This window comes from Lobosporangium transversale (genome assembly GCF_002105155.1).
Source record: "Lobosporangium transversale strain NRRL 3116 chromosome Unknown BCR41scaffold_26, whole genome shotgun sequence".
NCBI lineage: Eukaryota > Fungi > Mortierellomycota > Mortierellomycetes > Mortierellales > Mortierellaceae > Lobosporangium > Lobosporangium transversale.
This window is the reverse complement of record NW_019029004.1, coordinates 211,461-238,947: the sequence shown is the minus strand read 5'-3', so window position 1 is coordinate 238,947 and position 27,487 is coordinate 211,461. Positions and strand designations below refer to the sequence as shown.

General features: G+C 43.4%; 7 protein-coding genes across 7 annotated transcripts; 3 read left to right on the top strand and 4 right to left on the bottom strand.

Annotated features, from left to right (window-relative positions):
* Positions 1-115: 115 nt before the first annotated feature.
* BCR41DRAFT_371918 (hypothetical protein) lies at positions 116-3,963 on the top strand (the record flags this gene model as incomplete). The annotated part of the gene is made up of 4 exons (XM_022026643.1): positions 116-918; positions 1,014-1,107; positions 1,397-1,461; positions 1,590-3,963. 4 exons carry the CDS (start codon positions 116-118, stop codon positions 3,961-3,963), a joined length of 3,336 nt encoding a protein of 1,111 aa, XP_021879962.1.
* Positions 3,860-5,492, top strand: BCR41DRAFT_104516 (hypothetical protein). The gene is made up of 2 exons (XM_022019333.1): positions 3,860-3,942; positions 4,110-5,492. The coding sequence occupies exon 2, from the start codon at positions 4,217-4,219 to the stop codon at positions 5,333-5,335; it is 1,119 nt and encodes a 372-aa protein (XP_021879961.1). The 5' UTR covers positions 3,860-3,942; positions 4,110-4,216; the 3' UTR covers positions 5,336-5,492.
* A 40-nt stretch (positions 5,493-5,532) lies between these two features.
* Positions 5,533-7,061, bottom strand: BCR41DRAFT_356476 (SH3 domain-containing protein). Its single transcript, XM_022024653.1, has 4 exons — positions 6,884-7,061; positions 6,420-6,566; positions 6,181-6,321; positions 5,533-6,018 (listed from the first exon to the last, which is right to left on the bottom strand). Exons 1-4 carry the CDS (start codon positions 6,950-6,952, stop codon positions 5,647-5,649), a joined length of 729 nt encoding a protein of 242 aa, XP_021879960.1. The 5' UTR covers positions 6,953-7,061; the 3' UTR covers positions 5,533-5,646.
* A 1,694-nt stretch (positions 7,062-8,755) lies between these two features.
* Positions 8,756-11,444, bottom strand: BCR41DRAFT_423286 (hypothetical protein; the record flags this gene model as incomplete). Its single annotated transcript, XM_022030279.1, has 1 exon — positions 8,756-11,444. Exon 1 carries the CDS (start codon positions 11,408-11,410, stop codon positions 8,756-8,758), a length of 2,655 nt encoding a protein of 884 aa, XP_021879959.1. The 5' UTR covers positions 11,411-11,444.
* Positions 11,445-12,860: 1,416 nt separating this feature from the next.
* Positions 12,861-17,713, top strand: BCR41DRAFT_387561 (hypothetical protein). Its single transcript, XM_022027910.1, has 4 exons — positions 12,861-13,065; positions 13,177-13,334; positions 14,183-14,472; positions 14,560-17,713. Exons 1-4 carry the CDS (start codon positions 13,026-13,028, stop codon positions 17,672-17,674), a joined length of 3,603 nt encoding a protein of 1,200 aa, XP_021879958.1. The 5' UTR covers positions 12,861-13,025; the 3' UTR covers positions 17,675-17,713.
* Positions 17,714-18,354: 641 nt separating this feature from the next.
* On the bottom strand, positions 18,355-21,769 carry BCR41DRAFT_423284 (hypothetical protein). The gene is made up of 2 exons (XM_022030278.1): positions 21,676-21,769; positions 18,355-21,415 (listed from the first exon to the last, which is right to left on the bottom strand). Exon 2 carries the CDS (start codon positions 21,330-21,332, stop codon positions 18,492-18,494), a length of 2,841 nt encoding a protein of 946 aa, XP_021879957.1. The 5' UTR covers positions 21,333-21,415; positions 21,676-21,769; the 3' UTR covers positions 18,355-18,491.
* A 1,313-nt stretch (positions 21,770-23,082) lies between these two features.
* Positions 23,083-26,552, bottom strand: BCR41DRAFT_104417 (hypothetical protein). Its single transcript, XM_022019332.1, has one exon. The coding sequence runs from the start codon at positions 26,171-26,173 to the stop codon at positions 23,174-23,176; it is 3,000 nt and encodes a 999-aa protein (XP_021879956.1). The 5' UTR covers positions 26,174-26,552; the 3' UTR covers positions 23,083-23,173.
* Between the last annotated feature and the right edge of the window lie 935 nt (positions 26,553-27,487).

Below are 27,487 nucleotides of genomic sequence, written 5' to 3'. Positions count from 1 at the left end.
GAGTAGCTAAATATATACTATTGACACATCACGTGCATTTCTTTTCTCCACAATAAAAAATGCATTCGTCATTTGCATTTTTCATTTTAATCCTTTTCAACCTTTTTCCACCATCATGAATCACTTTCAGGATGATCAGGCAATGGATACTGATGGCAATGAAAGCCATTACAATATGAACACTCAATATAATAGCCGTAAAAACAATAACACTAGGAATAATGGCAATAACAACTACAGTAGCAACAAGTCTATACACCCATTGCAACAAGAATACCAGCAGCAGCCTTGGCTAATACCCCATCCAAGTTTGTTTATTTCCTGGAAGAATAACGATCATGCGTCTCACCATTCTCGTGAAAACTCATATGATCGACACTTTGTAGTAGGAGCTGAAGCAGAACCAGGCGGCGACAGACGATCAGCAAATTATTCTATCTCGCCACCTCCTCAACGCATTACTCGCCATGACAACCAACCTATGCCAGGTGGCACCAAGTCATTACCATCGCAGTTACAAGGGTACAGGCTGCAGCAGCACCGGCCGCCTGTACCAGTGCCTCTATCCTCTGAACAACAACAGCAACAACAACAGCTCCAACACTATCGTGATACTGCCTCTGATCAAGGCCATGAATCCGACCCTTCCGAACTACTGAGAGCACCCATCTTATTTAATGGTAGTGCACATCCAACTGTGGTGTCAGGCTTTGGTAGTCGAGATGAACAAGATGTTTATACAATTCGCCGTCCGAACAGGAGCATGTCGTTGTCTATAGGATCCTCTGGTGCCAACAGTTATGACGATTATAACGTTTGGCATGCTGCTAGGAGAATATCCCCCCCAGCATTGCCTCCACCGTCATCTATGGATCATCGGGAGGTTGTACCATATTCACAAGAGTGGCGCGTCATCCTGTGAGTTTTATATGTTTGATCCAGGTATGTTCCAAGGAGTTTAATTTTATCTCATCAGACTAACGTGTGACGCCCTTTCTCGAATCACATATTAGGCGTTCAGAGGCACGAGGACGAACAGTACTCTACAATCCTCAGATGCAATCTCTGGTTGTTCAAACCACAGTTGGTTTGGATTCACATTCGATGGTAACAAAAGGAATTGTCTTTACATTTCGTCTACATTTGGTCGTGTGTGACTGCGAACGGCTTAATTAACCCTAATTGATAAACCCTGGATGAAAATACATAATTTAGTCTCTTCGAGATGACTCGGGGATTTGTGCCTTGTGCAAACGACCTCTAGATCTAGAAGAGGCAACGGGCGAGAACGTAGGCTATATTTGTTATTGATATCATTTATAGAGGTTAATCGAAATGTTTTTTGAACAAAAAAAGCTTAATATGCCTTTATTTGTTCGTTCAAACTTTATTCTAGGACATGTCCAACCCTACATCTGCGTTCATGGACACTAATTATTTCAGGATGCTGGCCGACGCAAAGTAGGCAGTTATACATTACCTTATGTCTTATTGGTAAGAAAAAAAATTTTATAGGCTAATACTATTTGTTATTTTTTTATTTTTATTTTTTTTTATTTTTTATTTTTTTATTTTTTTATTTTTTCAAGTATTGCATTATCAAGACGAGGCTCGCTTCAAGGCGATACTAGTTCGCAATCCCGACCAGACTCATCTCTAGGATCACCCACATCTTCTGGCAGAGCATCATTAGACCTTGACAGTACATTGGCTTCAATGCACGGGAGCAATAGCGTCTGTGATACAATTATGAAAGAGAGTACCCAGAGCAGCCAATCTGCTTCTTCTGCGGCACATCTATCGCATGATGCGCTCAACCAGGGGTACTACGAACGTTTCTTTATGGAGCAAAGGAAGTTAGGGCGAGGCTTTCGTGGATCTGTCTTTCTTTGCCAGCACGTCCTTGATGGTATCCATTTAGGCGAATATGCCATCAAGAAAGTGGCTGTGGGTGACAATCACGACTGGCTTGTTCAAATGTTAAGAGAAGTACACCTACTGGAGAGACTGCACCACCCGAATATTGTGGGCTACAAACACGCTTGGCTCGAGAACCACCAACTACATAAGTTTGGACCCGAGGTTACATGTCTTTTCATCCTAATGGAATGCGCAAACGGAGGAAATCTGGAGGAATATATTGAACGACCACCAGAGGTTAGTTTTTCTGTCGATGCCGAGGAGCATTTAGGGGCGGCGGACGTGGTGAATACGGCCGATGAATCCACTCTAGATTCGAAGAAGGCAATGTCCGCAAAAGAGCGTCTGCAATCAAAGAGGCAACGGCTTCAAAATAGCTTGACATCGCCTGGAGGCAAGAGTGGCGAAGGAAATAACGCATTCACTCAGGGCTCAGTATCTAGCTACCCTCGACACTACCTATCCATCTCTGAAATTTGGAGTTTCTTTTTTGATATCTGTGAAGGACTAGCGCATCTTCATCGACTGGGGATCATTCATCGCGACCTCAAGCCGCCGAACTTGCTATTGAGCTATTCAGACAGCCGTGTTAAGGGTAGCAAGGGCGAGCGACCTCGAATTTTGATTACCGATTTTGGAGAGTGTGAAATATCGGACCAGGCCGCTAAGAGAGATAGAACTGGTGCCACAGGCACACTCGAATTCCTTGCGCCAGAACTATTAGCAGTAGATGCAAACGGGCGTTACACTGACGAGTTTTCATTCAAGGGCGATATGTGGTCCTTGGGCATGGTGCTCTACTATCTCTGTTACTCGCGTCTACCATACAGTCAGATTGAGGATGTGGATATTTTACGAAAAGAGATCCGAGCACTTAAGTCAATTTCTATCCCTGAAGATGATGGACTAGGCGGCCGTATTATTCCAGAAGAGCTCAAGACGTTGATCCGCGTGCTGCTTTCGCCAGAGAAGTCTAAGCGTCCAAGCTGTGATGACATCCTCTCGATGCTGAACCATCAACGCGACCGGATGATGCATGGAGAGATGGATTCGCCCACTGCACCCATCCGTTCATCCACTGACGCTAATTACAAAGGACCACCAACGGCAGCAGATACAGAGCCTAGCTTGTTGGCTATGGCAGAAGCTGAAGAAATACGTGATGTGGAGGAGGATGAAGCCATGAAGGAGATGAGCGCAGTCTCCTCCAGCCGAAGCCAATTGTCCAGGAAGAGATCCAATCGCGGTCTTCAGCCTGCGCATCATCGCCATGGATATCTTATTCGACATCGCCAGAACCCAATCATTTCAGTTTCTGGTAAAGGCCGCCGATCTAGCAAAGCTGGTTTGGCGGCAGAAGTACCGAAACCTGGGCGAGCCATGCTCACATCAGCGATTAATAGAGACAACACTGCCAGTCCAAGTCTTAACCTGAACAAGAAGGTCAAGCCATTGGGCTTAGGTCTTCGACATATGTTACGTCGCAGGATGATGCACCCTATCGCCAATGGGGTTGGTGCATTTAAGAGCATAAGGAGCAATAATGATTCTTCCTATAATCGTTACCTGCAGGGCTACGGAGCTAGGGAGGGTGACATGAACATGTGGTCAAACACGCCTTCAACAGTTACTTTCCCCATAGAAGTAAGCAAAAAAGTCCCATCCATATTAGCACCTACGGAATATCCAGGAAGTCAGAACGACAGCAGCAGCAACTCTATCATCAAATCTTTAAATAGGCAGTCTAATACAGCGCCTATTGACCAACCTGCTGATCATAGCAGAACTCGGCTCAATGAAGGAGAAAATTCGATCCAGGACATGACCAGAGAATCCGCTAATATACCTGATGGAGACAAAGAAGTGGACATGGAAGTGAAGCAGGTCATTAACGCTTTGCCCGAAACAGGAGTTTCGCGAAAAATATCAGATGATGGTATTATAGAGCCTGAAACGACGCCGGCGATAGTAGAAGATGGAAAACCAGGGCCAAAGTTAATCAGACAGAAGCCGCGCCAAGATGTAAGCATGTCGTCGCTTTAGATAAATAAAATTCTCTATTGTTTTGGTGACATTGTTGCCATTTCCTTTACTCGTTTTCTCCCTCGTCATTGATTTTGACTTTATTTTTATCTTTATTTTTATTTTTATTTTTATTTTTACCCTTAATCTGCCTCCTGCTGGTGGAGTAAAGGAACAAGGTCGACTAGCCGAGCCGTACATTGAGTCGCAGTCCTCATATGGTCAAGAGCTATTGACTGATACAACTAGTAGTGATGATGAGGACGCTAGGGTGATGATGGATAGGAAAAAGATAGCTTTGCGAGGAAACTTGAATGATGGCAAAAAGAGTTACTGGTCCAAGCTTGCTTCAGCACATGCGCACGAGAGGTCACGATCAATTTCCAAAACTACTACTGATGTCTCTATCTCTAGCTCCGCCGGATATCACCCCAGTGAACCTGCCATGCCGCGAGAAAGGACTAGGCTCGGAAAAAAGAGAGTTGAAGCAAAAGCAAAGCCCGAAGCTGAGCTTGCAAATGTAGAGTCTAAAGTAGGAATGAAACCACTTCGTCGTCCTCGATCTAATACCAACAGTGGTCATTCACTTCATGAACACCATCGTTCTCAGAGATACAGAGAAGGCCAGCAATTATCAGAGCTGCAGCAACTGCAGCGGCCACAGCAATATCTTCATTCTCCTCATCATCGTCATCTCCCACATCTGCAAGAACAACAGTACCGGAAGCACCATACACTGCCAGAGCGCTTTTCAGTTCACTTTATGTTTTTGAGTCTTGTGGTTCGAGTCTGGTTCTGTCTGTCGATCTGTAACCCTATCATGGTTCGTTCCTTGGTTCTGTACCCAGTTTTGATACTGACGGTGATCTGGGATCGATATTTGCTTTCATTGATATCTAAGAAATTTTTCAAAAGAAAGTCGTCAGCATTGACATTGGAGCCTTTGCAATCACTACCACTAATACCCTCATTACCAGCAATACCAGCAGAAGCAGTAAGAAGACGACGTGGCTCGATGGTGTCAAGGACGCGAAGAATGTCTGTGTATGATGATAAAGAAGCAGGGGTTAGTCGACAACGTCGCCAGGTGTCTAGCGGTGAGACTGACGATGAGATTAGTAGTAGTAGCTATGGTGACGAAGATAATGAGAGGGGTATTGTTGATCAGGGTTCTAGTGGTGCTATGATTGTTGACTCGAAGCATGGAGGCAGGGTTAGTCAAGGCCAAGATCGAGACCAAGACCAATACGGGCGACAGAATCATAAGCAGAAGCAGGGACGTGTGGATGCTGTACCAATTTGGCAAGCCTTTGCGAGCGGGGTCTTTTTACAATTGTTCTGGATTGGCTGTGTTTGGATTTTTAGTCATGATGGTCTTTGTAATCAAATTTGAATTTTTTTTATTCCTTGACAGTCTACGCCACCTCATGTAGCGCATCTGTATTGTGTTCTGCGCCGTGGATCAATACATCATTATTCAGAAAATAAAGACTATGAATAGGGGAGGTTCTACTCAACTAACCCACTCTCTCTGTGATGATAAACTAGAATAACTGTTGTATATATACTTATCAGATTTTTTTTTTTTTTTTTTTTTTTAGCAATTAAGAATCTTTACTTTTTAAATTCTTATTCTACGTATTCCCTAAAAATTATAGATTCCAGATTAGAGATTTTCAAGACATTAAGATAGAACGAGTGCTTTTAAAGCAACTGAAGGTAGTTGCTAGGGGCAATACCGATAGTGCCATCCTGCTTACGAGCCTGCCACCATTTGCCTTGATTATCGACAATCTCTAGGACGTCACCCTTACTGAAGCTGAGCTCATTACGATCTTCGGGGTTAGCATCATAAGTATACAATGCACGAGCTCTGTAGGCATATTGAGGTGGTTGTGCAGAGGTTGATGGAGCGACGACAACAGAGTTCAAAGAGTGGCCTGTTGTTTTATTGTCTGGATGCTGATTAGGTAAAAGACCACCATGAGAGATCGAGGTACGAGGGATAGTGAATCCGTTGATAGAACGCTTTGCAAGCGAATTCTCCTCTGCACCAAAGTAGATGACCCAGAAGATCTTTTTTTTTTTTTTTTTTTTTTTTTTTTTTTTAAAAAAAAAAAGAAGAGAATGTTAGTCAAGTTGAAGATGTTAAAAATGGTAATTACTACCAATGAATATAAGGAAAAAAAAAAAAAAAAAAAAAAAAAAAAGATAGAGATGATGCTAAAAATAACATACCAAGACAAAGGATTGAAAGATGAGACCAGCGCCTGCAGCATTATATTTCGCATTTTCCTTACCCCAAGCCGAGGAAAAGGTGATGGATGCATCAATGCAAAGGAACAACAATGACAAGGATCCTGCAATGAATGTCAAAATCTATCAATGGCAAAATAAGTAAAAAAGAGAGAAGAATTTTGTTGAGATGAAAATGTATTTTCTTCCTTCAAGCAAAAAAAAAAAAAAAAAAGACTTACGACGAGGCGATAGTTTTGCAAAGCTTGAGTAGAAACAGCCAAGGCAGTACCAAGGAGCAAGAACAGGTTGTAAAAGATATCCACCCAGATCAGGTGCACACTTGCACCAATGGTACAGGCTGCAATGAACGTGATGAACCAGCCGATCTATTATGATGAAAAAATAAAAATAAAAAATAAGGAAAGAATTAAACGTTGACAAATATATATAGTTTTGGCAATGATTTTGTTTAATATGCTGCGCCTAATCAAATTACTAAAAAATCATGTGTCTCTAGTGCCTGACCATGTCTTGGTCCCCCCCTCTTTGTCCCTGAAAATCATGTTTTTGCATAAGCGTAATGCATTCATTTTTATTCTCCATCCATGTATTCGGCTCCTACATGTACGCAATATATGAACAAATGCAACAGTGCATCCCGCTTTTTCTATCTTCAACTATACAACTATAAAATAGAACTTACCGCAAACAAGATCAGCGAGCACAGGAAGAATGGTTGTGCGAGGATAAGGCCAAAGTCAATTTGATTCATGATGGAAAAAAGTAAGGGAAAAGAATTAAAAAAAGAAAAAAGGGAGGTTGTTCGTTATGTGGCGATGATGTCTAAAAATGATTTTTTTTTTTTTTTTTTTTTTTTTTTTCGTTCCTGAAATAGTTTTAATATCAATGGTTGTAAATGAAAAAAAAAAAAAAAAAAAAAAAAAAAGGCGTTCTAGTTTTAGTTCAATTGTAATTTTTTTTTTATTTGTGATTTCACATGTCTTCATCCACATTGAATCTGTTGGTTGAATCAACCAATGTGAATTAAAAAATAAAATAAAAAAAAAGTCTCATCTCCAGTTAAGAAAACTTTTGCATGATTGAGAGAGAACTGGAAGTTGTTGAAATTGAGAGTGATTGAGTGCAGGGAAATTTGGTGATTCATATTCAGATTGGTGGTAGTATCGTAACATATACTTTGTGTACTTAAACACTGGAAAGAAGTTGTTCCTGGATCATAATAGTAGGATCGGGGAGAATTGAGCAGAGAACTTGGATGATATCGAGATATCGTGAAAAAAAAAGTGTGAATGCTGTGCCATTGAAAAAGAACAAATGGGCAACTTTCACTTGCCTTTTTGTCGTAAAGGTATGTAATTTTTTGAGGACGAAGGAAGAAAATATATATATGAATGAAGAATGAGAGAGAGGATAAGTGAGAAAGGAGAATAGTGGTTGAGGAGATGGGGAGGAAGGGAAGGGGGGAGGAAAAGGGTTGTTGGTAGCACACAGGAAGTACTGAGGCAGTTGGAATGGGATTTCGTGAATGTGGAAACAAGAAAGAAAAAAAAAAAAAACCTAAACAATCTCAATTATGTGCTCGGGAACAAGCCAACACATGCAAAAGTATTAGATGGATAAATGATATTGACATTGTAATTATATATATTAAACCATGAGAAATAAACTCCACAAAACCAGAAGCTATGGTAGCATCCGACTCTGTCCTGAAAAGGCTCTTTATTTTTCTTGCCAAAGCGTTGGTTTTTTTAGTCTTGTGTAATACTGCATTTTAGATTTTCCCAATTGTCTTTTATAAATTATGTTTGATGCGGATTTGGTGTGACTTTCAAGGTTATCTAATATGCCATAACTATTATTATGGTCCATGGGATAAAGGAGAATACTCGAGATCGGACTATGGACAGACATCTATGTCGGCACCCAGCCCTCCTCGCCCCTATAAATCGTCCTTCCCCATTCCAGCGCCAGCTCTTAGTTGTTACGATGGTTTAATCGTTATCATAATGGGCGGAAGATAGAAAGGAGACGTTTTGATTTTGTGCTCTCAAGTTGAAGGCGCTAAAGTATTTCGAGCAAGGCTCATACCTTATTCCCACTTCTTTAATCTCCTGAACGTTGTCTTCCACGTGCTTCACGTTGTAGTTATTGCATATAAGTCTGTCGTTGGATATGGCTCCAAAGGAATCTACAAGAATTATATCTCAGCAGAAAGGGTTCATGAACATTAGTGTGTTGCATATTCGAGAGAAAGAGAAGCCAAGGGAGAAAGAGATGACTTCTCAGTTTATATACAGGAGATTGTTGAACGATGAGGGAAATTGCTCACAAACTCATAAATAGTCTATTCATTCCATTCCAATGTGGTACCCAATCACTCGCAAAGATTTACCCATCGATCAACATAACCCCATTGAAGTCTTGCAACATCATTTGAGCCAAGACCACATCCTCATTTCTTTCTTTCTTTCTTTTTCTTTTTTTTTTTTTTTTTTTTATTTTTTATTTTTTATCTTTTTTTTATCACCTGTGCACAGCACAACAAAACAATAGTTTAATAGTCATGCGAGTGCATCAGGAATGTATCACCCCAGATCAACCGCTTTACATTGTATGGCACATATTTCCATTGCTCTGGAATAGGCTTCAATTCCCTAGAAATCTTGCTATGTTGTTCATAGGTATGGAACACGTTCAACTCTCGCTCCTTCCACTCCCTCACCTTTCGTGCACAAAGTTGGAAAAGACTCGGGATCCTTATATGCTCATCCGCCAGATCGTATCGTAACACGCGCCGTAATGTCGCCACATACAGATGACGTCCGTCTGTACTCCAGCTCAATCCTCGGATCGCGTCCAGGATCCGTAAACTTTTATCCTTCTCGCCTCTGAAGGACAACATTAGAATATCATGCTTCTCCTCATAATGTGGCCCTCCACATCCTCCCATCATCGGCCCATGCTCCGTCCGATCAGTAGAGTAAACGTTATCAGGCACCAGACCTTCATCTCCGATACAACTTCCTGTAATATCCACAACATGTACAAAGCCATACCAATTGGCGACTGCAAACAAGTTCTCCAGTTTAGGGTGGAATTCGATAGCAAAAGAGAATCCGCCCGTATCGACGCAGCAGACAATCTCTCGCGAAGGCATCGACCACACTATAACGTGAGAGCATGTGTCAGATGAGTGTGCAAATTTTGTAGAAGCCGCGTTCCATGACACGTACTGCGATGAATACTCGCGCTGAATGAGTGTTCGCGCTCTCCGCTGTTGTAAGCCTCTCTTAGTTCGTGGAGTGTATAGAACATTAGAAGGAATAGTCATCTCTATTGGGTCTCCAAATAGATGCAGTAGTCTAGGTAGTGTATCCTCCTCCGCATTCTTGGATCGTTTCTCTTCACGCTGTCCCAAACCCGAAGATTTTTCATCGTCTTTATAACAATCCATATTGCTCACTGTGTCCTCTGTTCCGGACATGGAATCGTCTGTCACATAATCAGAGTCAGTCCCATTCTCATCCAACATGGCCTGATGCTCCCGTTCCAATCGTGCAGTACGTTGTTCGTCCGTTTCTGGCTTATGAGTCACCTCGATTGTCCATACTTTAGCCGAGTCTCCTACGACAGCAATCCAACGTCCATTAGGCGAAACCCTGGCATCATTAAGCGCTTCGCCCTTGAAACCGCTCTTTATCCAGGTATGCGCCTCCTTGAACTTGTAGATATGGTCATCATAGCTGAAGGAATCATGGGCACCAAGGCATGGGTGATCAGGAAGCGCAACGATAAACAGGCCTCTTTTATTGCCAGTCATGACTAGGTAATGGTCAAACTGTCCAGTCTTGGTGGGATAGCCTTCTTTTTCATCGTATTCATCGTTATCATCGTAATCATCTGATTCTTCCTCCGTTCTGTCCTCGCCTATAGATGCCTTGCTTCGATAATAGCGTGGCCAGCGTACAATCTGAACACTGTTCACCATCATAGAATCATAAGTTTCAGAAAGTACATCATCGTGGATTATAACTGGTTCACCACTATCCTGAGTACAATACACTATAAGCGTTCCGTCATCAGTGCCCAACGCCAAATATCCATACTTGTGTGCCAAGCAAAGCGGGCCGTCTCCTTCATCGAAATTCACATAAGCCTCAAAAGCAGGGAGCTGGCTGAAGCGGAACAACGAAGTTTTCAAGTATTTGGTTGCCTTGACCGTCTTGAGTTGCGTCGCATAGGCTCGGTGGACAATCTCACGGCCTTCTTCATAATCGTAATGATCACCGAACATGTGAGCTTGGGATCGCTGACGGTAGAGTTTTTCATCCATCCTGCTGAGAACGCCGCCACGCATAATCGAGTCTATATGGATAGTGAAAATGTCGTCCCAGACGCCCATTACAGATGGTGTTACCACGATCGAATTGGCACATTGGCGGTGAAGTGAAACAGCAGGCGAATGCTCGACTTCCTGTGGCTGTTCAGGCCCTCGAACTATGAGCCGATGTAAGTAAGGACCACCCGAAACTTCCGATGATGACGACGTACCCCATGATGTCGTTTGCATTGTTGTACCAACGCCCAGTTTCCGTTCACGGCTTCTGCGGCCCTTGGTCAACTTGAGCATAAGCTGTCGGATTTTATAGGTCAGATGGCCGTCGTCTACTTCTCTTGGGATATTTTGCTCAAGAATGCTAAAGTCATACATATCCTTATCACCCTCACCATTCTCGCTCGAGAGAGTGTCCTTGAGCTCGTACTTTTCATCCCCACTGAACTCTGACATGGTATCATCCTGCTGGTCAGTGTTGGGACGCCTGTTGGCACGATACCCCGGGTTTAGAAGCTCAATATCTGTCAGATCTTCAATGATCTCGGGAAGGAATTGCACACCTTCCATAAATAGTTCATTTACATCATCTTCGATGTCACTTCCACTGTCATCCGTGAACTCATCATCTCCGTCGTCCTCTAAAATACTATCGTCATCATCGTCATCGTCATCGTCATCGTCATCGTCATCGTCGTAGTCGTAAGACGACTCTGTCTCCCAATCTCCATCGTCTTCGTCTGTATTTTTTATAGACCCTTGGGCAATTGATACCGTCTCTTGCGCGCTTATTGATGGGTGATTCGAGTTATCACCGCTGTTATTGCTACTGTCGTTATCATGTTGATTTGGTGTTGTGGATGAATGGTTACTCATTATTACTTGCTAATGTTGATTCGCGAAGATGTGCTTAAAAAAAAATCTTTATAGAAATACCATCGTGGCGCAGCCATGACAGTTAGATATCGGTTGACCGCAGCAGAAAGGCAATATTCACGTGATTATTTAGAAAGACTACCAACTGTGATATGCCAAAATATATATATCAATGCTGTATCATTTCATTGAGTGCGCATGATGTAGACAGGGGAGGCAAGGCACAAACAAACTTGGCTATTCATTAATAAGATTTAGAAATAAACAAATAAGAGTCTGCGATTGCAGAGCATGCTTCATTGGCTATGCATAAAAATACGAAGAATTGTTACTATGCTTTAACTTCATGGAGAGAAAATAAATGCTAGAGTTGTTTCATCTTACTCTGGATTCCTCTTTCATGTTTGCATGCAACTCTCTCCTTGGTATAAGAGCAGTTCTTTCTTTACAAGTAGACAGAGTCACAGTAAAGATAGAGAGAGCAAGTAAAGGCAGCAGCTCTATGAAGAGTGATAGGGCTGTAAACAATGCAATAGTAATAATAAAAAGACTAAACAATCAACATCCATGGCGAATAGATGAGATCCGACGTGATCATGGCCTAAGTCATCTCTCTATCACTTACGCATGCGTTGTCCATTATTTCTTTTCCTTTCCTTTTTTGTGTGTGTTAAGTTTACAACTTTGATGATTGCTTTTAACTTTTACTGGGTCAAAAAGAAGAGTGCGGCGAAACGAGTAAGCTTCTTTCTGATTCTTTCGACCTTCATTTCACCAATTCCGAGAGATGCACGGAGTCGTACAACAGACAAAAGAAAGTTTCAATAAGAGTTGGATTTGCATTTTTTTTTTTTTTTTTTTTTTATTGAAAAGAGGGGATGGCTCTTTCGTAGTAGCTCTTTAGCATGGCTCGCATTGTTAAATGGCCCTAAAGAATCTGGACGGCCACGGATGCCCCCTTTTCTTAGGCTAGCCTTTATAGTGTTCATGCATTCACATAAAACCGGCGGATCATAGTGAGAAAGAATATCGAAAAAAGAAAAGAAAAGCGGTATGATTGGGAGATTTGTGAAAAGTCGCCAGATGACGAGGATGATACACAAAGACAATTAAATATGCACATCCACATGGTACAACATGCAACAAACACACAGACGTCCCAGCCCAGATCCCTCAGGAAAACATGTTCAGTACAGAGCATGAAATAACAATAAACAAGGTCTCAATTGATTTGTAAACAAGCGACAGGCCTTTCCCCAACGCTCGCTCTTTACCTGGACTTTGCACTGCACTTCATTCTCCGCATCTTTTTTTTTTAATATTTTGATACATGTATCACTCTTTTTTCCTACTTCTCATACACGGTCTTCTTTGGTCCATTTGTTGTCTCTTGGCTTGTGCTTTCTGAGTTGAGAAAGAGATCTGATCGTCGTCTTTTTCTCTCCTCTCTCTTTCTCATTTCATTTTCTCATTCATTCGTAACAGACACACCGTGCATCCAACAGAACATTGGACCTGCAGATCTCGCTTCTCATTCTAAAGCTTCCATGCATATACCCTTACATTCTTACTCTCATTTCTCTTCTGCATCACAACCCTCAAAACTCATTCAACCATGCATTCTATACCCTCCTCCACCGACATTGTAATAGTTGGTAGGCAACGATAAATTTTTTTTTCTCAATAAACTTTATTTTTTTTGTCATTTGAAGTATCATCAAATCCAAACCTAACGCCGATCGTTTGCTTTTATTCTTTCTACATAGGCAATGGCCCTGCAGGCATTGTGTTGTCCTTGTTACTTAGCGGATACCAGCCATACTACCACGCTGAACCATTTATGCCTCATCCAGACCCGATTCTTCATGGAATGCTGGCTTCTTCGGCTCTTACAGGATCAAAACCGAGATCACTGTTGCATCAGGTATATTTCAATTGGGACGAACCTTCACTCCTATTTACTTCACCTCTATACAATTACAGACATGAATATGTAGATATACACCTATCTCGTTCCCTTCTTCCTCAATTGGTTACTCGTACTGTCTAAGTGAGTTATTCAGTAATGACTTCACGAAATTGAACAGGTGCTGTGTTTAAATTCTGTGTGTGGATGAATGTGATGAGTGTGCACAAATATGGGGAGAGCAGTTTAATGTTTGACATTGATTATTAATTCGCAGAAACGGAAAGCAAAAAAAAAAAAAAAAAAAAAAAATCAACGAATGAGCTGCATTGATAAGAAAAAAAAAAAGATAGACGCATTATCTATTTTCTATCAGATTATGACCTCCTTTTTTTGACTCCAACGTAAAGATGCCAAGCAACGCTTCTTGAATGTCGCTATTTGTTGGTTCTTGTCTATCAATAGGAGGAGTCTTTTTTATTCTTTAATGCATGGAAGCCCTCTCTATGTTTTCAACTCACAAGGGTCATTGATCTGTGTTTTGTCTTGCAAGTACAAAGTGCAGAATTGATGACACCAGATGACGATCACATTTTAGCGCAGTCCTACCCCACGTTCATCTGAACGTGTGTGTGCACAGCTGCAACACAAAAGCACAATCAGAACGCTGGTAGACGATTGTTGCACACACATGCAATAAAAAGAAAAAAGGAAAAAGACGACAGGGTGCATGGGAAAAAAGTTGAAAGTACCCCTCATTTCCACGTGCATATATGAATAACAATGAAAAGCTTATTTGGTGATCCAGTTCTGTTACCTTCTACTTATCCCTCTCCCCGCCTTCTTCTTATCACATCTATCCATAGGACTTGGCTCAGCTCACAAAGCATATCCAACATCAGCTGGCCGAGGCTGGACGTGATGCTAATCCGATCAGCGCCATGTTTGATTCTTTGGCACATCCAAATTTAGATACTCATCGAGGCGAATACCCATCATTCCTTGAGTGGAAACATCCTAGCATGAATAACGACAACAATAGCAACAGCTCTATATCACTAAACACAACTACAGCAAGATCACACGTGGTATTGGGTCGTGGAGATGTAGGTGGCATCTGGGCCGATATGGATCATGATCATAATCAGACACTTAGGTATATATATATATAGTTTTTCAGCAATTTAACAAGTTGGAGCTGTCTCGTGTAACAACCAATCTAACTTTTTTTTTATGTTGTTAGCTACTATGAACACATGGAACTGCCAGTTTATTCCTTTTCAGAGTTTTTGCGTGATCATCCAGAACATGAACAGAACATTGAGCGACCACTGCGATCAACAGTGTCTGCATACTACAAGGCCTATGTCAAGAAGGTCCCGGGAATCGAAGCCAACTTTTCAAACTTTACGACCATCACAGAGATATATCACCTCAAAGATCTATATCGTCATTGTTGTTGCTTCATGGAGTCTCAACGGGCTAAGGGCCGACATTACAAGACCTATAACCCTAGTCGACAGAAAAGAGCAATGTCAACATCAATATCTGGCTCATCAGACGATCCATGTCAAACTTGTGCAGGATATCGCTATGTAATTCTAGGATACGTCAAATCCAATGAAACAGAAATCCCCAGTGGAGCACCATCATCACTATCGCCATCAACAACATCAACAACAAGAACAAAAGCCCATGGGAAAAGAGTAAGCTTCTTAATCCGATCAAAGACTGTTATTTTGGCAACAGGGACATTCGATAAGCCCAAGAAACTACCAGCTGTAGACACCCATCTTTGTACGCCTCAATATAACCCAACAGGGACCATCCAACAGACATTTCATGATACTCGACAGCTTGAGGAGTGGATGCTTCGCAACAATAGCAATATCATAGCATCGGCCTCTATTAGCACTCTTAGTTGCAAGACAATCATAATGAACAATGGGTCCTCTGCTGAAGTCTCGCCACCACTTTCACCATCACCCAATTCCTTAGAGTTCCCATCCTCAACAACAATATCCACAGCGGACTCATCGGAAACAGCGACCATACCCATAGCGGAGACGATAAAGAAACCTACACAAACATCCTTGCAACGACCGGTTGTGATTGTCGGGACAGGTTTATCAGCTGCAGATGCAATTCTACTTATTCGAGAGAAGCAGCCTTGGCGTCGGATCATCCACATCTATAAACACTACACTGCATCTGAGCCCTCTCCTTTAAAGCGCTGCCATCGCGATGTATACCCAGAATATGCGTCTGTTTGGGTCCGCATGAGGAAATCGGCTACTCTCAAGAACTCTGTACAACCTAATCTGACATCTCATATCAAAGATGGTAATGGAAATGTAAGCTGCGGTTTATTTGCAACAAATTCATCAGCCGATATCTGTGCGGAATGCCAAGTACAAGCGTCACAGAGGCAGAGCAAACCCGATTGTCCAATCTATATTTCTACTTCCGTAACATCGCCGCCCCCGCTATGTTTTGAATGTGCCTACAAAGGTCTTCCAGATGCATCCATATCTAGTTTTGATCCCATTTCAGAAGAAATAACCATAATTTTGAATCACGGTGGAGTCATCAAGGATCATGTGGCCGCAGTGGGCGTTTTTATCGGAAAAGAAGTCCATATGGGATTCTTGAAAGGCTCCCTTGCACAAGAGATGCTTTCCACAGCGGACCATCCTAGTGGCTTGATGATGGCAAGTCAGCATGGTGATCTGTCAAGGGGAAGGCGGGGTAACAATAATGGGCTTCATGGTAGAGCAATGAGAAGAAGAGGAAGGAGAGGTCGGGTCTCATCAGGTCATTCAAGTGATGAAACCTTGGATATTCCAACACCACCATGCACGCCACCGAGATCCCCAGTGCTGAGAGCCGTCACTCTGAAAGGAAGGTCATTCTGGCGGCAACAAGTTCTTCCAGCAGCAGCAGCAGCAGCAGCAGCAGCAGTGCAGGGTCTTGGATTCAAATGTCCATCTGTCCTAGAAACAAAAGAGACAGAACCCGCAGAAGACATAGACACAAAAGCTATTAACATAAATGGTAGGATGGGCGAGGTGGTGGACGAGAACGAGACAAATAGAGAGCAAGACAGGACTGAGATGAGTAGTGATTCAGTCAGTAGTAGCGACAGTGAGGATGATGATAAACAGGTTGATGAAGGTCAAGTGTTGACACTTTTGAGACCACTGGTATCAGACATGTACAGTTTCAGAATCATCTCTACTGGCGTCCTTTATGCAGCAATGGATCGATCTTCATCCACCGTAGATATCTCCATCCCCAGTACCGCTGTTAGCGCCGCTGATGGATCTCCTACTACCACCGCTCTGCCAGCATTCCCTGTGAAAGCGAAGCGATGTACTCGCCTTCCATGTTATCCAATCCGCCAACCGACAGCTTCTTCTGTCAACAACTCCACGAATTATCATGAAAACATCAAAGTTAGCGACAACGACAAGGACTCGAGAAGTTTTGAAGAGACAATAGCAACTGCACAGACCAAAACCGCCACTACTGCTAGGCAAGAGCGACAAATGACACCTATTAAAGCCAATAGTATGGTGACAGCAGTTACCACTACCAAACCCACCTCTTGCATATCGATGCCTTCTTCCCCATTGCTTGGATATCGAATCATATGCCCAGATCTCTTGACTCCTCCACCGCTGACTCTTGGTTCTGCATATGTGTCCGCAGTCTCTTCGCCTCTGCCACAGGCAATCCCGTCGATGATCATGTCTACTGAATCCACTCCCTTGCCATTACCTGATGGTGGTGATGATAATATTAGCAGAAGGGAATCGTCTACAGATATGTCGTCATCTTCATCGTCTTCGCCCTCCTCACCCTCGTCATCGTTAATATCGTCCATGCCACAGTCAGCATCATCTTCAACTACATCATTAGTATCCATGGTACCAGGTCTTAAAAGTTCGACTATTTTGGGTGGTGCTACTGTATCTACTATTGCTGCCACACAGGCAGTTCCAAGCATTATAAATTGTCACTGTGTTGGTACTGATGCTGATGATGGCTCAAGGGCAAGAGCCTGTGACTGTTGCGATGTACAGACGTTGCAAAAGACTCCTATTGTTGTTACTTCTTCAACTCCCGCTACTTTTGCTGCAAAGATGATGGAGGTGGATAAAATATCTGTATCAGCACCAGCGCTCGAAAGAGAAGATGAACATACAGTCGCTTCAAGGGCATCCTTGCCAAAGCTGATGCCACTGGTTGATCAATCCATTTATGCAGCAGGAGCTATTACAGGGTCTAAATTTGTACGCTACGTGCTAGGAAATGGAGTCGCTATTATAGCGGATATTCTCAAGAGCGAGGCGTAAAGAATAAAAAGAAAAATAGACTAGAGCAAAGGATTCGACCATATAACTGAAACTAATGACCATAGAAAGATTCAATTCGTCATGGGCCATAAGATGTATATATCTCAATTTGAAAAGGATATCAAGTGCCTATATGCAGCAGTATTATGGAAAATCGGTCTATCTGAATGGGGTAACGTGTTAAGGAAGATCTAGCTCTCGACTGTGGGGTTGACAACTTCAACTGCGATAGGCGAGCTGATACCCTGTTTGGCGGCGACTCCTATAATTGAGGTCATCGTTGAACTACGACTGGCGACATAAATAAATGGGAAATAAACGCGTGGAGCCCTTGATAGAGGACGTGGATAAGGTTTTATGAACATATTTATGAAGAAAAAGGAGACAAAGTGAGCTTATGTTGTGGAGCTTATTCTCTCCATGAGACCGAATATTCATCTCGTACCAAAGTCTTTTTTTTTTTATTTTTATTTTTATTTAGCCATTTTCCCATAAGGTATATACATATAGTGAGATAGTGTGGAACGCATCTTTACGGAGGACCAAAGCATCTTAAGGCATCAGCCGTGGGCCCGCGAATTAAATATAACAAAAAAAAAAAAAAAAAAAAAAAAAAACGCTCGCTATTAAAGTAAACATATGCCATCATCCAAGAAATTGTCAACATTCCATATTTCCTTCAGCTAAAGTGTTAATGGTTTATTGGTATGATATGTATATGTATGTATCTACATCTTTTCGACGCCCACTTTGGACCTCCATGATGATCTTTTATCGCATTCCTCACTTCTTCTTTTCCCCTTTTTTCCTTCCCTTTTCATCGGTTCAACATTCTTCTCACATCCGCCTTCAGCTGCTCTGACTCGCTGAGTGCCTGATCGACTGACCGTCCCATGGATGAAATACTGGCGCTTGCACGCGTTTGTGCATCTCTGCTAGCCAGTGTCACTGTACTTGAGCTTGATATATTGGCTTGGAGTGCCTGTGAGCGTGCAGTTCCAATTGCTGAGGTGGCCATGGACCTGGATCGTAAGGATGTTTTGGAAACAGACGTGTTGCCCTTTGCGCCTACTCCTGTAACGTTGGCAGGTAATCCTGCTGCAATAGGAGTCCTGAGAGTTGAGGCTGCAGCCAACCTTGAAGATGGGCTCAAGGGGCCTGGATTGTGACTAAGTGGGTTAAACGTGACGCTGTTACTCCTACCGCGGCCCGTACCAACACTACCGATGAGCGAGCTGGGTGCTCCAGTAGGACTGGTGCTGCTATTACTGCTGGTCTGAGAAATGCTGCGGCTTAAGAACGGTTTCACGCTCGAGACTAGGTCTGTAATAGATTCTGTAATAGCGCCTACAGTCAGTGTGGCAGTCGAAGGACTTGTGTTGGCAGGAAGAGGCGGCGAGGAGATGGCGGTCACTGGCGGGTTGGCGTTGATCAAGGATGCGAAGCTAGGAGATGCTTGGAAAAGAGAGCTGCTGTTCTGGCGTGAATGCAAACCCGATCCCCCACTATTGCTGCTACCTGCAGAGCGCAGTTTACTTTCCATTATTTGTTGTTTCATAGCTGAAGGTGTCATTGGCGCGTCATTTGGTCCCACGCTATTAGTACTACTGCTGCCACCGCCGATACTTGTCAAAATAGCGAGTGAACGTCTCTTAGCAGCCGCGGCACTATTGGTCAAGCTTTGGCTGGGCCTAGGGGACGAGAGCACAGATGGTGGTGTGGCGCCTGTTTGTTGAAGATTAGGATGTGCGGAAGCAATTTCAAACAGAACATCGGAGGTAGTACCGCTTGTTACAGCCTCATGCAAATCATTGGCAGTCTTGCGCCATTTGTCTTCCCAATAAATTGAGACACGCCTCCATTTCTCGATCTGATTCTGAAGTTCCAGCTTCATAAAGTCTTTCTCCATTCGTAGCTTTCGATTCCAGTCTTGCGCCTTCGACCTATCTGCACGTTCCTTATCCACCTGGGCATTGTGTTCCTCTTGGATCTTCTCCAATAACACACGGAACTCGGACCGGAGTGTGGTGACGGTGGGCGACTTGATGGGATCATTGTTATTGAAGGACTTGATACCGAGCAGCATGGATCGATAATGTGTTAGTTGGGCCTGAAGCTCATTGTTCTTACGCTTTAGATTATTGGCCAGAGACTTGGCGGCGATAGCCTGGACCTGGATGTCCATAAAGTGCTGCACCACTGTGTTGTAGTCAAACAACACGGACTCGAGCTCCCGCCGAATGGTCTTTAAGAGGCCACCATCTGCCTTAGCAGCAGCCAGCTGCTTCTGGGTGGTGACCAACACACGGTCTTTGGCCTCAAAGCGTGCCTTGACGACCTGCATTTCTCGGTCGAGCTTATCATTCTTCTCCAACATTTCCTTGTGCAAGGCTTGATACTTGGTCGACTCGATTCTAGCGCGATCCAAGTTGCCCTCTGCAGCAGCGAGCTTGTCTTGAAGGTCGTACTTCTTCATCTCGAGATTCTCCGCATGAGCTTCTGAATTGGCGAGTGCAACACGGACGTCATGTAACGTCACCTCAAAAGCTTCAATGCGGCGCTGCAGAAGCGAACACTCAACCTTAGCCATCTGTAACTCGTTGCTCAGTTTCATGTTCTCGTTCACGAGCTCCTCATTCGAGAGTGTGGAGACATCTACTGCTGTTGAACCCGAAGGAGTCATCTCAGTAGTAGAGTTTATGGTGTCCTTCACCATGGCTGCTAACCGTGAACGGTCTGATTCAAGTGTTATGACTTGATCCATCAATCGCTTCCGCTCCTTGTCTGGCTTGGTTCCATCGATCTGTGCTAAAAGCGCAGATGTCGATGTTGACAGTAACTGGAATTGAGCTGACCGAAGTCTCAGTCTGTTCTTGAGCGCATTGATTTTTTGGGCTTTAGTGCCCCATTGATCTTTCTCCTTCTCCAGCTGTACTGCCCTCAGCTCGATTCGCTTCTTTTCTCCTTCAGTTTCTTCCAGCATCAATTTGAACAACTCTTTCTCGGCGTCTGCTTCCTCCAATTGGCTCTTAAGCGCCACAGTTTCCTTGGCTGGGTCTTTGGTCTTGTTAACCAATTCCTTATTAGCCACTTCTAGCTTATTCAGCTTTTCTGAGTATTCTTTCTCGAGCTCTGCCTTGGAAGCCTCCAGATCTTGCACTTGAGCCCTCATACGCTTGTTTTCTTGTTCAACTAGGTTGAGCTTGGCATCCTGGATCCGTTTCTCTGCCATGACACGTTCCCAGTCTTGCATGATCTGCTCCCATTCTTCTACTTGACGGCTTTGAGGCAAGTACTGGGACAATCGCTGGTGAAGCTTGCGTGTCGCCGGCAGCTCGTCCACAGCGTCTTGAAAGACATCGGAGCTATCGTCATCATTATTTTCAATGTCGTTATCATCGTCCAAGGTTGTCACTGATGCAGACGAAGGGGTTACAGTGCCTGACGGCGTGCTTGGAGAAGTCGAGGCAGTTGTGGTTGATGATCCATTGGCTAAAGCATCGTTTCCAATAGCAACGATTGCTTCAGACAGAGAGAGATTCTCAACCTCAATATCATAGTTGGTTGAATCGGTTGCAGGGATGGTTTGTGATTTAGTGGTAGATGTGTCCTTGACCTCTTGCACCTCAGCGACTGCTTCCGGAGTCTCGACGGTCATACTAAATTGACTTTTTTTTACTGCACTTGTTGCCGTTGTTTCTGTGTTGACGTCTGCTTTACTGTTTCGCTATGCTACGTATGCTGAAGTAAGAATGCCATCAATAAGACTAAATGTCAGTCATTTTTTCTACCTTTTTTTCAGGAACGCGTCCGGTTGGAATGACACACCAAGCAATGAATGCATTGGACAATTCTGACCGTTGCGGAATGAGTGAGAGCAAGTGCATTAAGAGTTGCGTTTTTTGCAGTGCTGGCTCTCGATTAAAACAGTGCTCATTTTGGGGGAAAAGGAGACAATGTGTGGAGAAAAATTCAGCCAGTGGATAAATTAATTACTTTACCCTGTTTATGGTCTCGTGCATTAAAGTAGGTTTGTTGAAATGAGGTTTAAGAATCGATGAGATGAAGAAAAAAAAAAGAGAAAAAAAAAGAAAAAATACCAAGAAAGAGAGAAAGAAGAAGACCCACAAAGGAGGATGACTAAAGTAATAAGAACTAGAAAGAGCAAACTAGTAAAACCAATGCCCCATGTCATTTTACTTGTTGCCAATGTCCAAGGGCTCTTTTTTTTTTTTTTGCTTAGATACATGCTGACATGTCTTAATGTTTCCTTGTGGTGTTTGGATGAGTGCATTTTCTGTATGATGTGTTGCTTTCTTCATCCTCCATGGATTGACAGACAGTGCTCTCTTTTTTTTGTTTACGCCCAAGTCAGCTTCCTTGTTCTTTGTGTTCCGTGTTACGAGAAAGCACTTTATTATTATTAACAACAGCAATAAAAAACAAGCACATGCTTCTGCAATGTAATTTATCTTTGAACAAGTCATGCCCTTCGCTACAAGCACAGCCGAGGGGTAAAGACAAATGGTCTTTACTCTTTTTTTTTTTTTTTTTTTTTTAACGTCCAGAAATATTTACTATCTTAACTTCTATGCCTACAAGTTTCAACAACCATTAGATTGATGTGTACAAAGTTCCAATAAGAAAACAACTACCACAGCTGTTGTACATCCAGCAGCAATAGGCGATCCCCAACTTGCTTTGCCTGTTTACGAGAGCTCTCAAATCCTTTTTGACATGTGGAGAAGGAAGGAGGAAGGAATTCTACTCCATCGGCGAATGGCGAGTGGAACAGAGAGAAACCTTAAAGTAATACACAAGGACAGAAATGCTCTTTTCTCCTCTACTCCACAGTCGCCTGTGAAGACCTAATTTTGTTTAATTAACCTGTACTTCAATTGGGGTTATCCAAACTTTTTATTCGAACCCATCGCCCAACCAGGACAACTGAGATGTATCCAAGCACGTTAACAACTCTAGGCACAGGTGGCATTGGAATGTCAGCATTCAATTTAATCAGTAGTCTTCAGTTTTTCTTGCTACTCTGCTGCCGTTGCGGCTGTTGAAATAGTTGTAATTGAACTCGCTCAGGGTTGTTTTGAGCTGTGTTTCCCTTCAGGCTTGTTTACTTTTCTTAGATTCACCATGCTTAATGCCTAGTTGAACAACTCACTTATCCTTGCTACTTTACATCATCGTTACCTTTCTCTGCCGATGCCTGGACGGTATCCATGAAGGGTGCTGATGCTTCAATTTTTTTTTTTTTTTTTTTTTTTTCAGTTGTATTTTGGAGAACAAAATAGAGAAATAGGACAAGTTAGAATGCTCTTATTTCCATCACCGCATCGCCACCACGCTCGTTATTGCCAACAATTCTTGAAACAGAATGTCGTGTAAATGAGAATAATGAGCTTAAAATTTTTTATTTTTGTTTATGTACAAGGCCAGGCGTTTGTTAGCCATTTCAAGATCTACAAACTAGTACTTGAGCTTCTTGTTTTATGCTTTAGCTCTTCCACGTGTTGCGCCGGATATAACGGCGGTATTAAAAGTAGTAGAAGCCGAGGCTTTGGGCTTTGTAGCGCTTGAAGTCTCTACAAGTCCTGTCCTCTTTGAGGAACCTGAAGCAGTAGCACTAGCCTCACTAGCCGTCATGGTGATATCTGCCCCCGCTATCGTAACTGCAGAAGCGGCAGCAGCAGCAGCAGCAGATTTCTCGTCCTCAGCGGCCGTCATTGCTGCAAGTCCGGCTGCCATAGCCGCCATAGCATTCGCAATTGCGTTCGATACAGCTAGACTCTTAGCACTCATCTCCTTGGGAGATGAAGAAGTTGATGGAGACGATGAAAACTTGGAGCCCGCTGAAGCCACACCATTCGTCACTCTGGTGTTATTGTTACTATAGGTCGTCTCTGGGCAGTAGCTGTATCCATATCCGTTTCCCTGGCCCAATCCGGCATCAGCCCCACCAGTCCCAATGCTCTCGCCATCTGGTCCACGAGCTGCTTCACCATAGGCCAGCTCATTATTCTTTAGTAAGTCCTCACAGATCTGATCTACGCATCCCATTGCCTTCATGACACCCTTGCCGAAATCTGTTAGACGATAGACCCATTGCCTGCCACGCTTGACACCAAAGCTCTCGAATCTGGGTCGAGGATGCCCCTTCTCATGTGCCAATGCATCCGAGATCTGAGCCCTCCAGATCTGCAGATTTTTGTGTCCTGTCCTTGGAATACGGTTTAAATGTCTGCTGAAGAGCTTCTCCACCATACTAGCGACATCATTGAGTGTTCCTTGAAGTTCCGGTAACCGAGCAAGCGACAAAAACGCCATTTGAGAGTATGTGGGCAACTTGGATGCAGGATCCGGCTTGGAGCGACGAGGCTGAGCATGCCCATTACCTTTGACGAAGCCAGGGTCAGTCAAGACCTGTCGGCGAGAACGAACAGAATGCACTGACCGATTCAGAGTCTCAGCAATATCCTTGATGGGCGCCTTATCATCAACAAGCTTCAACAGCAACTTTTCTTCCTCAACCGTCCAAGGTCGTTTGCTACCACCATTAGTGGGTGAAGACTTTTTGCCAACCTCGACTTCTGCAGACTCAGCGAGAGAGATTGTTTCTGCAACCCTGTCAGTAACTGTTACTGTTCCTGAAGTCGAGCTGAGGTTTGCTGTAGATATCGGTTCCATATCAGCTTCAATTTTTATCATTAATGGCGATGTAGGTGTGACGGGCTCGTTCTGGCTAGAGCATACATCGGGCAAAATCAAGTTATCAATTGTCGGGCACCCGTCCACGGCCATGGGTTGCAGAGGGGGTGTAGTCCTCACCGAGGAGGGGGGCGAAGGCAGAGCGTTGAGTCTAGGTGATCCTTCTTGAGATTGAGTTTCAGCATTGCGGTTCATCTTCCGCTTTTTTCTAGGGGCAGGCTGCATGGTGATCACATTAGAACCCGGCCATTGATCATCCTCTTCTTCCTTGAACACTTCTGCTGTCCTTCCTCGAGTTTGCTGTTCTGTAGTAGTCCGTAAACTATGCTGAGACGTTGGGGATACCATTGAGATTTGACTGTCATCAATGTTCATACTATCACTAGCTTTGCTGGCGCGATTGTTTGTCTTTGAATGCTGACTGGCAATTCTGGTGAATGCTACGCCAACGACGGCTGCTCTTGGTGCTGAAGAGTAAGACGAGGTCTTTGAAGAGTGTGAGAATGACGATGTTAATACTGGCGTAGCTGAGCCTGATGAAAGAGAGGATGAGTTTGTAAATGCTGGCGAAAGTGAGATGTCTGCTTCAAGCTCATTAGCAGACAAGGATGCTCTTGTGTTAACAGAAGGTGGAGAAAGATCGTCCATATTTATGGGGGAAGAAGTTGATCGAGTGCCGCTGTAACTTGAATCCTGTTCCACTGATGCATTTGAAGAGGACATCTCAGGATGGACACCATTAACGTCTGCCAAGTAGTCTGATGTAGACTTCATCTGCGTCTGAGACGACAAAGATGTCGGCATTGTTGTAGTAGATACGGTAGGCGTTTGAACTCGGTCTTGAGACTGAAGGCCATTGAATAAGAATTCGACCGAGTCCATACCCGTCCCAGACCCTGTGGTTGCAGAATAAAACTTTTCGCGTTGGATAGCTGCTTGAGCTTGAAAATCCTCCATCAGCACTCTAAACAGATCCTGTGGTGGAGGTGACATCAAACTGGCTTGCGACGACATCAGTGACGGATCTGTAGATCCGTAGAGCTCCATCGAGGTATCCATATAGCCAGTATGGTGAGCAAGAAGAGAAGTACTTTCCAAGCTTTCCTGCTTGATATGAGTCGTTTCATGGAAGGCTGTGTCCTGCTCTGTTTGACCATCATTGACAGTTGCTGCTACTGAGTAGTCGTCTTGAAGTTCGGCTCTAGACTCTGAGCAAGGTGAGGAAGGAGACAATGCCGACAATAATGGCGAAGACGAGGATTGGGCCGAGAGAACCGGTGAGGAGATAGATGGGGAAGTAGCAGGTGACTGCCGCACGGTGGTGTGATGGCGGGGAGAAATGTTATCTTCGACCACAGCCATGCTTGATGATAACGAATCAGATAGAGGGTCGCGCTCGTGGGCATGGGTATGACCCTGATCTTGACTGTCATGCTCATCCTCATCTTCTTGTTTTGCATGAATATAATCATAGATGTTGAGCTCCTCTTCGAGAGGTATAGATGTTGTGGTATGTTGCAATTGTAGGAGTGTGGGTGGCCCTTGGATAATCCCCGCTGAGTTGTCTGGCATATCTTGTATAAAGAAATCTTGTGTCGTGTCATCGAGATGCTGCTCTTGCTGATCCTGAGAGTGATGGTGGTGATAATATAAATTTTGTTGATGTTGTTGACGCTGTTGCAGCGATTGCTTTTGGACAGGGACATGATGACCTTGGGTAAGCATCAAGAGCTGCTGTTCCTGAGGAATGATAACGGACGTGGACAGCTGGGTATCGGTCATATTGAATAGCAAAAGCAAGCACAGTTGTTGTCGAAAAAGAAGTCAAAATGTAGTTGTGTGTGAGAGAGTTGGAGTAATAGATCGTTTGCCGGTTGTGAGGTGTAGGTCAACAAGGAAGGAAAAACTGGTGAGAGAGGGTAAGAGACAGAAAGAGACGCGTTGGAGAAGGCTCGTTTATGCAAAATAAAAAAAAGAGATACTTTTTTTGAGGGAAAAAAAAAAGAGAGATAAAAAAAGTGCAGACAAGTTCACCCACGCAGGGCCTTGGGTCAGTGCCACGGGTTAGAGGAACGCGGGAATATCACAGAAACACACGCAAAAGAATAGACAAGCAAAGAGTGACCAGCCAATAAGGCCCGTGGGAGAGCATGCGTGATCAGCATGATGCATGAGACCCATTCTGCATCAGTAGCAAAAGAAAAATACATCATGATGTCTCTCTTCTTCATGCATCCAGATCGACAGACAGGCCAAAGTCAACATGCATGTCGCATGTCGACTTTCATTACTCTTTTTTTGTTTTTGTCCATTCGTTTTGCAACTTTAACTTACAAACAATAAAAGTGCACAAATACACAGCAATTATATTTCAACACTGCGAACGAAAAGCGCACGCGTGTTATTATTTGTGAAGCGATGGAATTGAACTAGACAGCGTTGCTTTACAGACAGGTGAACGAGTTGCAATGATAGATAAGAAAGACTTTTTAGGCCAAGCTGGGCGGGAGAAACGATAAGGAGAAAACACACAAAGAAAGATTAAAAAAATGTAGTGAAATAATTGGGGATGTTGCAGACAGCAAAAAAGAAAGGAAAAGAAAAGAAAAGAAAAGAAAAGAAATCAAAGGTTGATTGAAGAATGGAGAGTAAGAGATAAAGAAAAGAGAAGAAAAGAGGAAGATGAAGATGAAGAGACAAAGGGAACAACTCTTGTCCCTGAGAAAATAAAGGGTAGACAAGTCTAGAGTCAATCGACTGATTGACTTTCACACTTGGACCGGGGTCCTCCATTTTGAGGCACATTACATTTACTCAAGCACGCGTGGTCTGTTCGAACTTTGACCCTGACTCTGCTCCGCTCTCTCATCTGTCCTGACCATTCGCTCTATTCTCATGTCTATTCCTCCATCGACCTGAACTTGTCTTTGTCTATTCCCTGCTCTGTCGCTTGTTACCCTGCTGCCATAACATGTTTTCAATCTTTTCCCTCCCCCTATTTTTTAAGATGGATTTTTTTGGGTTGCAATCGAATGCTTTCTCTGGGCTTTTCTGGTCATTGGTGGATATGGTTTGTTCGAGGCATGTTGAAGGTAC

Bases quoted from the DNA above. Each gene is read 5' to 3' on its own strand.
- BCR41DRAFT_423284 (XM_022030278.1), bottom strand. From the start codon at position 21,332: ATGACCGTCGAGACTCCGGAAGCAGTCGCTGAGGTGCAAGAGGTCAAG.
- BCR41DRAFT_356476 (XM_022024653.1), bottom strand. From the start codon at position 6,952: ATGAATCAAATTGACTTTGGCCTTATCCTCGCACAACCATTCTTCCTG. The intron at 6,567-6,883 runs GTAAGTTCTATT...TCATCATAATAG, and splicing joins GCTCGCTGATCTTGTTTGCG to ATCGGCTGGTTCATCACGTT. The intron at 6,322-6,419 runs GTAAGTCTTTTT...TGCCATTGATAG, and splicing joins TGCAAAACTATCGCCTCGTC to ATTTTGACATTCATTGCAGG.
- BCR41DRAFT_104516 (XM_022019333.1), top strand. From the start codon at position 4,217: ATGATGGATAGGAAAAAGATAGCTTTGCGAGGAAACTTGAATGATGGC.
- BCR41DRAFT_387561 (XM_022027910.1), top strand. From the start codon at position 13,026: ATGCATTCTATACCCTCCTCCACCGACATTGTAATAGTTG. The intron at 13,335-14,182 runs GTATATTTCAAT...ATCTATCCATAG, and splicing joins CGAGATCACTGTTGCATCAG to GACTTGGCTCAGCTCACAAA. The intron at 14,473-14,559 runs GTATATATATAT...TTATGTTGTTAG, and splicing joins GATCATAATCAGACACTTAG to CTACTATGAACACATGGAAC.
- BCR41DRAFT_104417 (XM_022019332.1), bottom strand. From the start codon at position 26,173: ATGACCGATACCCAGCTGTCCACGTCCGTTATCATTCCTCAGGAACAG.